General features: G+C 49.7%; 1 protein-coding gene across 2 annotated transcripts in view; it reads right to left on the bottom strand.

Moving 5' to 3' along the window:
- Positions 1 to 1,833: 1,833 nt before the first annotated feature.
- Positions 1,834 to 14,584, bottom strand: part of SCARA5 (scavenger receptor class A member 5) — a 119,154-nt gene continuing 106,403 nt past the window's right edge. For both annotated transcript variants that reach the window (XM_081238490.1, XM_081238491.1), the window contains exon 9: positions 1,834 to 4,250. In XM_081238490.1, the coding sequence (XP_081094616.1) occupies positions 4,114 to 4,250 (137 nt within the window). In that variant the 3' untranslated portion in view covers positions 1,834 to 4,113. The remainder of the gene's footprint in view (positions 4,251 to 14,584) is intronic.

Consider the following 14,584-nt stretch of genomic DNA (forward strand, 5'->3'; position numbering starts at 1 on the left):
TGGAAGGAGTCTGAGCGGTCGGGGGCCATGAGAGAATGTGACAGGGAAGCCCTCTCCCCACCTGGAGAGCCTCTTTCCAGAACTAGTCTCCGCCAGATCCTCATGTTGTGCTGAGTTCTAACCATGAAGGCTCTTCCCTTATGATTCTCTCCCACCAGAAAATACCCACAGGGCAGACTTCTGCTTTGGGCCATGAGAGAGTCCTTACCAGAATTATCCTCCTTCTATCATAACTAGACAATTGTCCAAAATACTTAACAAAACATTTTCAGAATTTGGACCACAGGTAGCATAAGTCTGTGCTCCTTGAGAAAAAGACAGCAAGTGAGGTGAGCCTCCCCTGGCCTAGGCTCCCTGCTGACTGCGGCCAAGTGGCAAACTCGCTGAGGTGAGGAGAAAGAGACTGGAGATTGGGTAGGCCAAGGTGGCTGGAATTTGTAGGGCACAGTATCCGAGAGTACGGAGCTATGCAGAGAAATTTCCAGAAAGGTGCATAGGGTTCCCTTGACTTGTCCGCTGAATACCAATCTGTGTGAACCCCAGGAGGCCAGCTAGAACAACTTCTGAGGAAGGCATCATTACCAGAGCTCATACAGAGCTGGGAATCGTTCAAGTTCCCTCCAGCCAGGGTGGGAGGATGACCTGGGGGACTGAGGGTCCTCCCAGAAAGCTCCTTAGTCTATTCTAACTGGGGGCTGAGCTGGTGGAGAGGATTTGATAACAAAGCTCCAGTCAGTCAGAACCCATCTCAGCTCCCAGAAGCGAAAGGTGGAGGAGGAGAAGGAGAGGAAAAGGAAGGGAAAGATGTTCCATGGAGGGTTGAAGGGAGAGCGCTTCTAAGAAGAGAAAGACAAGTGATTCACACAGCTGACATCTTACAGAAATGTGAGAGTAACTGTCCGAAAACAATGTAGCTGAAGAAACCATGGTGCCTATGGTGGAGAATGGTGTAACTCCTTTCCATAATTCAAACCCACCACAGTGGTTGGCTTGACCACAATACACGAAGGCACCAAAGGTCAGTTCTCAGGTATCTGAGACCAGGGAAAAGCAGTGCCTTGTAGACATTAGAGTGGAGAAGGAAGATGAAGGGCCACCACCCTTCTCCATGGGACTGAATATAGAACGGGAACCACAGTGATTTGAGGGTGGGTATCACCAGACTTTTAAGAGGAGAAAACCAGGATGCCTCCTTTGTGCATTTCCAGAAAGCCCACTTTTCTCTGTTGACTTCCTTTGGCAAATTTTTATGGCCTACAGAGGCTTGGGCCATTAGGTTTTCCCACAGGTGCAGCTATGAGTTTGTGGCCAGGACTAGGCGGTGACCTGGGCCATCCCCACACTCTCCCTGGGTCCTGTGCCTGGGAGTTCATACCTCTCACTGGGTGATGAGGCCCAGTGACTTCACACACCTTGTACCCAACTCCGGACTGTCTTCTTATCTGTGAATGGAGCTCCGGATGAAAGCACATCCCCAAGTAAGAACTCTGGAGAAGTGAGGAAATAGGTGTTCTTTCCTGTAATGACTACGAAAGCAATTCTCTTACAAGCTGGGCCGTGATTATTGTTCTGCTGCTTGGGACCCCTTCCTTAGGTTACCGAATAGGGCTTAAGACATCAATGTGCCACCATGTTCTTTGTCTAGACTGTGGTTATTATCCTCTGGAAGTACTAAGGCTTAGACTATGTTTATTGTCCTCCGGAAGTATTAAGACAGCTTCTCATAAGCCACCCATTCTACCAATTCCCGCTGAAAAATTATCAGACGATCCAATTTTCACCCGTCCTCCCCACGCTCACTGGGTTTTCATGAGAAAGAATATGAGGGGAAGCTTGTTAGCAACATGTTTTCAGCTTTATTGAAATTCTTTCTTATAAAAGGTCTGATGTATTTTAGGTCTGGCCTAATTTCCTTTAGTCCCTGAAATACAGGTCCATGGTTATTTTATCTCCATGTCCTCTTAAGTAGGAATGTAAACTAGTAGACTTTTATTTTAAGGTTCAAACACTTATCACCGTTGTTTTTCTTTGATGTAAAGCAAGATTTGTATTTTCTCGAATGAAAAGACCAAGTAAGAAAGTTATGTGGGTCTTCATTGATAGGATAACTGGATTCTTTGCCAGAACGGACTTGGGAATTTATATCGTTCAACGTGACATCTTTCCACCTCGAGTATTTTCTTTTTTAATGCAAACTTTGTAGTGTGCTGAGCTATTTATAGTAAAGAGTGCTGTGTTCATATATGCATACATATATTGGCTCTGGGAAAAGATGCATGAGTACATGCGTGTTATGTAAACATAGCAATGAGTCAGAAGGAGAGTCTCTGATCATTAGGACATTAATGAATAACAAGCATATGGTTCGCAAAGAACAACCAATAGCACATATTGGTTTAGTTGTCAGCCAGGAACTTTGCTGGTCTTACACCCAGAGGGTCCCAGCTGTCGCCTTCCCCAGGCAAGTGGTGCTCACCAGATAGGACAGGTGATTGTGTATCCGAGGCCTGACTGAGTTTGTGGCTCCCTCAAGGGAGGAAGGTCTGCACTCACTTGCTACCATGTAGGTCCCCAGGCCTAGAACACATACATAGCCCAGTCTGACCTCCTCCTCGTGTCAAAAGCAGAATATGATCTCCCCATCACTAGGAAAGGGGTGCAGATTGAGGACTTGGAAAGGCCCACGGCCTCTTCTTCCCCCAGAGATTGTAGGGAATCCTCATTTCCTTTCAATCTTTTTTTTCTTTTAATATTTATTTATTTGGTTGCACTGGGTCTCAGTTGAGGCAGGCGGGCTCCTTAGTTGAGGCTTGTGGCCTCCTTAGTTGCGGCTCGCCAGCTCCTTAGTTGCAGCATGTGGGCTCCTTAGTTGCGGCATGCATGTGGGATCTAGTTCCCTGACCAGGGATCGAACCCGGGCCCCCTGCATTGGGAGCGTGGAGTATTAACCACTGCGCCACCAGGGAAGTCCCCTCCTTCCACTCTTACAGGCTCCATCAGGACATGTGTTCTCCTGACCACAGGATGACACCCAAAGAGGCCTGGAAGGTTCAATATCATCACCTCCAAACAGCTCTGAGACACAGGTGACATAGCTTTAACCCTGACTGCCAGATAACTGAGGATTGATCTTGGTTTAACCCAGACAGCCCCCATGTCACCCTCCAAATCAGCTTTCCTCCTGTGTGGATGGTTGCCCTGGAAGCCAGTCCTGTCTGACCTTGAACTCACGCCCTGTGGGGTTTGGAGTATGTAACCTTCTAGTCACACCCGTCCTGCACCCAAGCTTCTTGCTCGAGCCTGGCGAAGACACAGGAAAGTTCAGGGAGCAACAGTGGTCTCAGTCATTCTCGATCTGACTAACAGGCCAGGTGAAGGGGTCAGTTAAATGCTACCTGGAGGTGACGTGGTACCCACACTAACATGACTTATAGGAATGCTGCAAAGTGATAAATGAATTTAGCACCCAAGATACTATGTAATAGCACGCGTGGCAGTCACTCAATAAATGTTCCTCTCACTCCTCTTCTCTGAATCCAGACTGGTTCCTGAAGGAGACTTGCATTTCCCTCTGGCTCCTACAGCTGGCCTCTCCTCTATGTCACTTCCCCCAACTAACAAACGCTGTGCAGAGGCAGCGTAAAGGGGGCAAATGAATCACTCAATATTGTCTCTGGTTGGTCAGAACTCTTGGCCTGAGGTTTGGGAATGATCTGCAGAGTAAACGATCTGGGATGCCTCCCTCCCATCTTCACGGATGCATTTGTGGCCAACATTTTTCTGTAACTCACAGACCACAGAGAACATGGATACGGAGGCCTGATGCATGGTGTCTAGAAGACTTGGCAAAATGGCGATCCAGTTGACCAGGGCTCCATGCAGGAACCCTGGTGGAAGGGAGAGACAGGCGGTAGATCCCAGAGTTGTGCTTTGGAAAAGATGTTCAAGGGGAGGAGGATGACAGGCCACCATGGGTCCTGGGATGGGAATCCGGGGATCTGGGGGTGCTGGGCGGGGAGGCGTGGGTCAGGGGAGCCCCGAGCAATGCCCCCACCCCAGGAATGCAGGAAGGAGGCTTGGCAGCTGGGTCCGGACCTTGGGCTGTGCCCACTGTCAGTGTCTCTTGCATGTCACTCCAGCATCCTCAGCATGTCCGCAGTTTGTCACCCCCCATTTGGAGAAGCTGCAGCGGAAGATGCTTTCCTCCGTGCCCTTGCAGGCGACATCATCCATCCAAATCCTTCCTGCGCCTGTGGAGACAAGTCAACACGCTTTCTTAGCGGAGATGCAGGAGGGCAGGACAGACAGGAGCATGTTGTCTGTCCGTGACCCAGCTGTCCCGAGCCCTGCTGCCAGTTCTGGAATCTAGTGGTCCCCATCTGCCTTCTCCATTCCACCAAGACCAAATACTTCTTCTCCAGGCTCAGTTTCTTGAGGGAAGAATAAGAATAACTGACAGTGGAGATGGTGGGATTTACTGAGGAGCCCCTATGTGTCAGCATCTTACACATACGATCTTCGTCCATTCTCACCATGGCGCCGTGAGATAGCCACGAATAAACCCTTTTCCTAGATGGGAAAACTGAGGTTCAGAAGGCAACTGGTGCAAGCCTGCTCAGCTTGTAAGCGGCAGAGTCTGAACTCAAGCCCAAGTCTTGCTGCCTCCCAGGCCACGCTTTACATGAGACACTTCATAGCTTTTGAGATATACGATACCTTGTGGCATTTGTTGATGAATATTCAGACAGGGCTTAATCAGAAGGACAGTGTCCGACAGACCCTGGTTGGACAGATCCAGTGCCCCATAAGTATCTCAAGTATGTCAGTACCAACATTACCTTCAATCTTCTGAAATTTAAAGCAGATAGTCTCTTTCTATGAGCTCAAAACAGTGGTACTCGGAATGACAGGGGATCCCAGAAGTTAACATTATAACCAGACATCTATGTAATGACAGGCAGAAGCATCCCTAACCACAAGTAATTAGCTCAAGTTCCCAAAATACAAGGTCCCTACGACAATCTAGCTGAGTTTTGCCTGTCTGTTCACTCAGCTCTTAAGGGGACCAACCTACTGGTCTGAAGATGCCCATGCAGGGGAGCCTTTAGCTGGCTTTCCCAAGATTGTACCTGAGTCTCAAGAGACATAAACTTGGCACTGAGGTCCCTTACTGAATGTCAAGGGAATAGGGCAGCTGGGTGAGGCTCCAAGGGAATGGAGAGGGCTCATCTGGGGTCAGAGGGGTCAGTGGAGAGGGGAGAAGTCACCTAGAGCCCCCACTGATGAACTGGCAGGGCCATCACCCATGGTTCAGGTGGGCTCTCTGGGTTGATGGCCAAGGAAGGTCTCCAACGGTGGGAGCTCACTTGGGAGCCCTCTGGAAGGATGCCTGAGCTTTAGGGCTCCCATCTCCCATGGAAGCAGTAGCTTAGAGCTTCGCTACTCAAAGCATGGTCCTGGACCAGTAGCATCAGCATTCCCCAGAGCTTGTCAAAACTGCAGACCCTCAGGCCCCACCCAAGACCTACTGAATCAGAATCTACATTTGAAGCAAGTGGTTCTGCATTGAAGTTTGAGAAGCAGAAATAGGTACAGCAGAAATAGGGCTTTACAATAAGTAGAATAAATCTCAATTCAAGTCTCAGCCCCATCTAGGAAGACCATTTCAGTTGTAAAACCGGGAAGGGAGTCCCGAAATATGAGACTTTTCATGCTAAAGCTGGGTAGGTTCTGGGTAAACCAGGATGGTTGGTCACTCCAGCACCCTGACTTGTTAGGTCTATGAGCCGGCACCCAAAATCATGGGGTCAAAGGTCATAAACTGCGTTCCAACATTACTGACTGTGCCAACCTGGGCAAGTTCAATGAGGTGACATGTATTCCTGTATTTTGTTTTTTGTGTTTTTCTGGCCACACTGCATGGCATGTGGGATCTGAGTTCCCCAACCAGGGATGGAACCTGTGCCCCCTGCATTGGAAGGGCAGGGTCTTAACCACTGGACACCGGGAACGTCCCAAGAGAATATTTTTCTTTTTTTTTTGGCCACACCGTGTGGCTTGTGGGATCTTAGTACCCCGACCAGGGATTGAATCCGGGCCCTCGGGAGTGAGAACACAGAGTCCTAACCCCTGGACCACCAGGGAATTCCCAGTTTCTGTATTTTGAAGGGCTTTCAAATGCACCAAAACCCTATACAAAAGGTAGCTCAGGGATTAGTACTGTACCCTGACCCTACCCCCATTTCCTCCCTGTCCCAACTCTCAGCAGCCAGACAACCTCTCCTTTTAGAGGAATCGTCAGGACTAATTATTAAAACCCTTAAAACTGTCACTCACCCTTGGATTGCGTGGGAAATCCCTTTACAAAGAGCATCAAGGGAACACCTAAACCATTTTGCTGCCCACGAAAACGACCGCATGAACTAAGTGGTTTGGACATATTTTTTATGCCCAGATTTTCAGCATCTGTTGTCATGGGAATACCAAGCAGTGAATTCAGGAACAGAGCTGGGAGGAGAGGCCTCCTTCTGCTGTCTTTTTGGATGTTATTTCTTCATCAGAGCCTCTTCCCTAGCCAGATACAGTGTGCCTCTTACACAATAAACTCTCTGAGGCCGAGCAAAAATTCTCAGATTAAATGTCTCCTGGAAAACACATCAGTTTACAAATTACCCTTCCTTGGGCTACAGGCCCAAGAGCTCTGTGGGATTAGTCACATCCAAAACAAATAAAGGAGCAAATGAAGGAGACCGACAAATACAGAACAGGCCCCAAGGTTACGAGCCCAAGTGCATACACAGGATCACGAGACTCCAAACTCTAGCTGGTGTTCAGCTAGGGAGTTCTGGTTAACGTCCAGTCATGGAAGAGCTAATAAAATGAGAAAAGCGTTGTTAATTCAGCAGCACTGAATATCTACAGGTCCTGGGACATCGCTGAAGGGCCTATGAACCCAAAGACCGTTTCTGCTCCTTGCCACGTCAGAGGGGCTAGCACTGCCATGACTCCAGGTACCAATCATCCTTTTAGCTTTAGAGCTGACACCTGATACTCAACGTGTGGCCCAAGGACCAGGAAATCAGTATCACCTGGAAGGTTGTTAGCAGCAGAGAGTCTCGGGCCCACCCGGACCCGAATCAGAGTCTGCATCTTAACAAGACCTCCTAGGCTCAGGCATGCATTCAGGTCTGAGAAGCCCTGCTCTAGATCAGGTCTGCTCCTCCGGATGGTCTCTCTGTTGGCTCCGTAAGAAGCCCCAGCAGGTAAGCAGGGAAGGGGCTACTGTGCTCCCCACTGTACAGTCAGAAAAATTAAACAACAGGGTGAGGTTTTTACCTTGAGGAGGAAAAACTGGGACAAGAGGCCAGGTCTTCTGACACTTAGAGCTGTTGGAAGGTGATATCGTTGGGATGCGTAAGTGGAGATTTTATTCTATCCTTATTCATTCATTCATTCAACAAGTATCTTTTTTTTTTTTTTTTTTTGTGATACGCGGGCCTCTCACTGTTGTGGCCTCTCCTGTTGCAGAGCACAGGCTCCAGACGCGCAGGCTCAGCGGCCATGGCTCACAGGCCCAGCCGCTCCTCGGCATGTGGGATCTTCCCGGACCGGGGCACGAACCTGCGTCCCCCGCATCGGCAGGCGGACTCTCAACCACTGCACCACCAGGGAAGCCCCGACAAGTATTTAAGAGTCTACTCCATGCTCAGCCCTATTCTGGGTGTAGGGACTACATCAATGAACAAAAAATGATGAAAGAAAAACACTGTTGGTGGGAATGTAAACGGGTGTAGTCACTGTGGAGAACAGTATGGAGATTTCTCAAACAACTAAAAATAGAACTACTATATGACCCAGCAATCCCACTCCTGGGTACATATCTGAAAAAAAAACAAAAACACTAATTTGAAAGATACATGCACCCCAATGTTCATAGCAGTGTTATTTACAATTGCCAAGAATATGGAAGCAACCTAAGTGTGCATCAACAGATGGATAGATAAAGAAGCTGTGGTATCTATATACAATGGAATACTACTCAGCTATAAACAAGAATGAAATTTTGCCATTTGCAGTAACATTGATGAACTTGGAGGGCATTATTCTAAGTGAAGTAAGTCAGACAGAGACAGACAAATACTGTATTATATCACTTATAAGTGGAATCTAAAAACTACAACAAACTAGTGAATATAATGAAAAAGAAACAGACTCACAGATATAGAGAACAAATTAGTCGTTACCAGTGGTAGGGGAGGGGCAATACAGGGGTGGGGAACACGGAGGTACAAACTATTGGCTGTAAGATAAGCTGAAGGATATATTACTGGCTTGGCCAAAAAGTTCGTTTGGTTAGTGAAAACGTTGTTCAATAAAGTTCTTCGTGAAAATGAAAAATGTGTCTTTTATTTTTACTTAAAACTGAACGAATTTTTTGGCCAACCCAATATATAACATGGGGAGTATTAGCCAATATTTTGTTATAACTATAAAGGGAAAGCAACCTTTCAAAATTGTATAAAAACAAAACAAAAATCTCTGCTTCATGGAACAAACATTTGAGCTGCTGCATGTTTATTTGAGTAATATTAATAGAAGGAATTGAGGTAGGAAGTAGATGGGCCCCTGGCCTGGACAGCTGGTGTTTGTCAAGGGCAGTAAAATTGAAGCTTTGTTTTCCCCCAGACACTCCAAGGACAAAGTTAGTGGCAAAAAACTGAGCTCTGCTGAAGTAAAGAGATAAGATGACTACCCCTGAGGTTAAGAAAAACTCCCTGACTGCACAGGCACATTAAGACTCCCTGGGGGGGGGTCAAAAAGGAGGGGGTGCCACCCCATAATACGTGATGCCAAGACCCCCATAGGCCTCTGCAGTGGGATCCATCTTAGCAAAAAGTTAGCACGCATGTTGGGGAGAGTCCTAGGACAGGTCAGGTGTGGAATAAGAAACAAGAAATTGGCCAAAGGTAAACAAAGACCTGGAAGGACTGTCCTAAATAAATGATTTAAATCACCTCTTTATTGCCTCCTCATTAGAAGACGCCTACACCCTTTCTCTCCAGATGTGTATCTCTGCCTTGCTTCAGTCTCTTAACAAACGAACTGTTTCTCTGTGTGCTCTCCCACTTCTTGTGCTGTGTCTCTAATAATAAACTTTGTACCTGTTTTTACAGTTTTTGCCTCCTTGAAACATTCTTGTTTTCAAATGGGGGCAAGAGCCAGGGCCACTTAGCTTCTAGCCTCTGGCCCCTGGGGGTCTAGCAGCTAGGATTCCTGGTTTTCATCCAGGCTACCCAGGTTCAGTTCCTGGGCAGGGAACTAAGATCCTGTTTCAAGCCACCACTCACTGCTGATCTCTGAGATCAGAATGAGTTACACTGATTCCTACGGGCTGCCATCTGAGCCTCACACAGGGACAGGCAGGATGGCTATCAAACAGATATTTAAGAGGTAGGAAAACTAAGGCCCCAGAAAGGTTAAGTGACCTGTCCCACGACGATTAAGGGGATGAGATCATGACCCAGGCCTCTGACGTCCAGCCAGTCCAGTCCCCATTCCTTATAGAACCACATACACGGCACACAGCACAGATCACTAAGCCAGGAGGCTGCAAACCCAATTCGACCTACTGCCTGCTTTTGTAAATAAAGTTTTATTGGAACACGGAGCCTGCCTGCCCCCAGTCTGATTACATTTTGTCTGTAGTTGCTTTTATGCTACAACTACAGAGCTGAGTAGTTGTGAGAGCGACCATCTGGCCCAGATAGCCCAAACTATTTACTCCCTGGCCCTTTAATGTTTGCTGACCCTTGCACCAAGCCACCTACCAGTATTTGAATTTTATCTTAGAAAAAAAGGGCTAAAAAATGCTAATAATAGAATTAAAAGAGAACACTCCCAATTCTATCCACCCGCTCCCACCTACAAATCTGTATGCATTTGTACCCATCCTCAGCTCCTTCCGTCTGTCTCTCTGTCTCAAAGAAAGATTTTCTTGGCGGGTCCAGGACTAATTTCCCAGCAGCGCTATGGTGGCCTCACGCCCTCCATCTCCTCCTGGACCCTTGCTCCAGCCATCACCCTCCATCTTCCTGATCTGCACTCATTCCCTGTCCAACAGCTCTTGGACCAATTTAAAATAAAATAAAAAAAATCTCCAAGTCTTTCTCATTTGGGCCTTTCCTTGCTTTTTTCCCAGGGAAACTGATAATTCAATTATTGAGCCCTGTCCAGGAAAACTCTGATGGTGCCAGACCACAGAGAGGGCTGCCAGGGTGGGGCAGTTTCTCGTATGGCTCTGGGGAGGACGCAGGTTTGGCAGGCACAGAAGTTCCTTCCTTCCTTCTTCCCTCGCCCCCTCCTCCTGTCCCTCCTTCCTCCCTCCCACATTTATCCAGAGTACCTATCACATCCCAGGCACAGTCCTGGGTTTTGGAGCTCTGCCCTCAAGGTGTTCCCACATACCTCAGCGATCAGGAGCGCGGGAGAGGTACGCACAGAAGATGCCACGGGAGCAGTGGGGGCATCTACATCACGGGCTGGGGTGGAGCGGCAAAGCACCCCCAGGAGGTGATCATTGAGCTGACTTTAAAAGCTGAGGAGGAGGGCTTCCCTGGTGGCGCAGTGGTTGAGAGTCTGCCTGCCGATGCAGGGGACATGGGTTCGTGCTCCGGTCTGGGAAGATCCCACATGCCGCGGAGCGGCTGGGCCCGTGAGCCATGGCCGCTGAGCCTGCGCGTCCGGAGCCTGTGCTCCGCAACGGGAGAGGCCACAACACTGAGAGGCCCGCGTACCGCAAAAAAAAAAAAAAAAGCTGAGAAGGAATTAGCTAGGTGAAGAGGAGGGAAAGGCATTCCAGACCCAAGGAACAGCACGTGAGAGGATACAGAGCTGGGAAACAGCTGTGTGAGCTCAGAGGCCACACGTGGGCGCATGCAGCAAAGGGATGCGCCGCCAGAGGTGGGAGGCGTGTGAGGACTGGTCTTGGGCACTAAGCTAAGGAAACCAAATTTGATCCTGAGAGCAGGAAAGACCCACTGAGCATCGGGCAGGGGAGTGACAGAGGCAGGAGCTCATTTTAGAGAGATCCCTGGCAGCCAGGAGGAGGAAGGCAAAGGAGGCAGCCTGGAGGGGGACCGGGGGCCGCAGTGTGGGAAGCAGCTCATGGAGGACGGCCCCATCTCCACTCAACAAGCAGCAAATAAATGTGCACCGCAGGCCTGCACTGTGCTAACTGCAACCGTATGTGATCTCACTTCGGGTTTGCAGTCATCCTGCAAAAGTGGAGGGACGGAAGCCTGGAGAGGTTAAGAAATCTGCTCCAGGTCACCAGCTAGTAAGTGGCGCATATGGGATGCTAGGTTGGCTTTGACCCGGAGACTGAGCTCTAGCCACTGCTCTACCCAGCCCGGGCTCCTAAGGCAAGAGCAGGGGGAACAGAGAGGAGGAGATAGAGTCAAGGGACCAGAGACGTTGACACTGGTAGCATCTGTTAAGACTCAGGGAGCCAGCAGATAAGGGACACGGGAGTGGGTGAGGGTGCGAGAAGGGACGAGACTGCAGTCCTGGCTGGCAGGGCAGGAAGCATAGCCGGAAGAGAAACGAGTGGATGGAGAGCGGGGCCGGGGGCTTGGGAGACTCCGTGAGGCTGAGGGTGAGCGGACTGGGGTTGGGAGTCGGGGCACCTGCATGACGGGAGGCTGTGGTCAGAGGCCCGTTGGGACCTGATGCAAACCCCGCCAGCTGCCAGGAGAGGCGGGCTTCTCCTCCCTCTGCCCCCAGCTGCGAGGGCAGGCTAGCCCTTCCAACAGTTTAGAATCTGTGAACCTGTCTGCCTCCCCCTCTAAACTGAATGTGCTGAGGTCAGAGACTAGGTTGACTCAACTCTGTGCCCCAGTGCTGAGCCTAGTGCCTGCCCATGGAAAGTGCCAGAAGCTGCTGTGGGAAGAAGGGACTGCAGCCAGGCTAGGAGGATGGGTGCCAGGCAAGCCCCATCCCTTCCCCGGCCCCCATTTCCCTCTGTACACCCATGAGGAACACCTGGCTACTTGTCCAGGTCTCGAATATCACGTGACCTAAGTTATTGGATGATGATGGAAAACTACGGTGCACATTTGATGCTGATGTGGAAGCAAGTCTGGCTTCCCACTGACTGGTTTAAAGACTTGAGTGGTGGGAATTCCGTAGCAGTCCAGTGGTTAGGACTCGGTACTTTCACTGTCGTGGACCCGGGTTCGATCCCTGGTTGGGGAACTAAGATCCCACAAGCCATGCAGTGCGGCCAAAAAAAAAAAAAAAAATCCGGTGGCAACTGTAGAGCTTTCCTTCACACCATACAATACAAAAATCGAGGCAGGATGAAAGAGTTTTAGGCTAACCCTGCCCATGACATTCACATGACCTAATGTGGCTTCACTAAAAGAGTTTATGATTTTTCCCCCCCAAAGGTTTACTTCCACTTATTAGGGAGAAGCCCTCACTGGGGCCAAAAAAGGAAAACGAGGACCGTTCCCACTGTTTCTGTTCCTCATGCAAACAGAAATGGCAGTTTTCCTTGAAGAAAACAGGCTGAGACCCAGCCCAGAGCTTTAGATGGGAGGGAAGCGCTCTCCCCGAGTGGGCTGCCCTCCGTGGAGCTGGACCCTTTGAACTCCCCACGCACTGGCCTTGAAGTCGAGAGGCCAGGACGCTGGGGTCAATCGGCCACTCTCCGCCAGCTGTCACAACACATTTCACAAGAGTCACTTCAGTGAGTGTGATTGTCTTGTCTGCTCAGACTGGGTGGCTTCTAAACAACAGACATTTATTTCTGTTTATTCACTGTTCTGGAGGCTTCAAATCCAAGATCAGGGTGCCTGCAAGTTCCGGTTCTAGGGAAGGGCCCTCTTCCGGCTTGTAGGCTACTGTACATCCTCACGGAAGCAGGAGGGAGCTCTCTGAGGTCCCTTTTATAAGGGCACCAGTCCCATTATGAGGGCTCTGCTCATGACCTGATCACCCCCCAAAGGCCCCACCTTCTGATACCATCACATTGGGGCTGAGGATTCCCACATATGAATTTGGGGGGGCGGGCGACACAAACATTCAGTCTGCAACAGTGACTGAGGTCTAAGGGGCAAGATTCTGAGCCAGGACTGTGGCACTCCAAAGTGGGCGCGAGAAGACAGGCAGCTGTGGGGAGCGGAGGGTTCCATGGCCAGTTGGGATGTGACCCGGGTCTATGTCCCCATCTGAAAAGGATGCCCCTCCTCTCACCATGAGGCCCTTTACCATTCAGCACAGTGGGCTGGGCCGCCATGGTCTCAGGTAAGACAGCAAACACTCCATGACACAAGTAGCCTTCATAGCGGGGCCAGTGGGCCCTCCACGGGTCACCAGGGTACCTGGCAACTGAGTATGAGTGGGTCAGTCCAAATCCCTCCCCGCACCTGCCAGAATGCAGGTCCTCGTGACAGCTGAGCAGAAGTATTTCACATCCCAGGGGCCCAAGCTGGAAGGCACATCACAGAGTCTGTTAAGCCCCTTTAAGTTACAGATGGGACACCAAGATCCAGGGTGGAGGGGTAACAAGAGCACACAGTCGGGCACAGCACGTTATTATACAGGTGCAGGGAGCACTGTCTTCAAGCAGGTGGGACCATTGTTTTAGTTGTGAGTCAACACAGGTCTCTCTGAATTCGAGGTCCGAATAAGGACAAAGCATTTGTGACGGTGAGTATTTATAGTTGAGTGTGAACGTGTGGTGTGCTGTGTGTGCAGCTGAATTGTTATGGGCTGAATTGTGTCCCCCCAAAATTCCTATGTGGAAGTCCTAACCCCCAGGACCTCAGAATGTGCCTGTCTTTGGACACAGAGCCTTTAGAAAGGTGATTAAGGATAAATGAGGTCATTAGAGGGGCCCTAATCCAATATGACTGGTGTCCTTCTAAGAGGAAGAGACACAGACCCACACAGAGGGAGGACCATGTGAGGACGCAGGGGGAAGGTGTCCCTCTACAAGCCAAGGAGAGAGGCCTCAGGAGAAACCAGACCTGCCAACACCTCGATCTTGGACTTCTAGCCTCTAGAACTGTGAGAAAATAAATGTCTGCAGTTTAAGTCCTACAGTCTGTGGTATTTGTTACAGCAGCTGAGCAGACTAATACAGAGAACTAGCCTGAGGGGAAGACACAGTGCTGTGGATAGAGACTGGAGCTGGGGTGGAGCCAACCTCTTTGCAGTCGGAAAGGGACAGGTGGTTCCCATCAGCTGCCTGCCCAGGAAGGGTCTGCACCTCTCCCTCAAACTCTCCTGTACCGTCTAAGCCTGTCAAAGGAAAGCAACCAAAATGGTGAAGACTGCCGAAATCTTTTCCCCTGAGGATGAGATGAAGTGTTTGGAGATCTTCATCTGAAGAAGAAAAGACTCAAAGAGGAGCAGGGACAGCCAGCAGAGTGGATAAGAGAACGGACTCCCGAGCTACCTGCTTGGGTCTGAACCTGGGCTCTGCCATTTGCTAGCTGTGTGACCTTGGACAAGTTATCCAGCCTCTCTGTGCCACCGTTTCTGCATATGGGATATAGGTATGATAGCTGTACCTGCTTCC

This window comes from Mesoplodon bidens (genome assembly GCF_964165515.1).
Source record: "Mesoplodon bidens genome assembly, chromosome: 6".
In the NCBI taxonomy this organism is placed as follows: Eukaryota; Metazoa; Chordata; class Mammalia; order Artiodactyla; family Ziphiidae; genus Mesoplodon; species Mesoplodon bidens.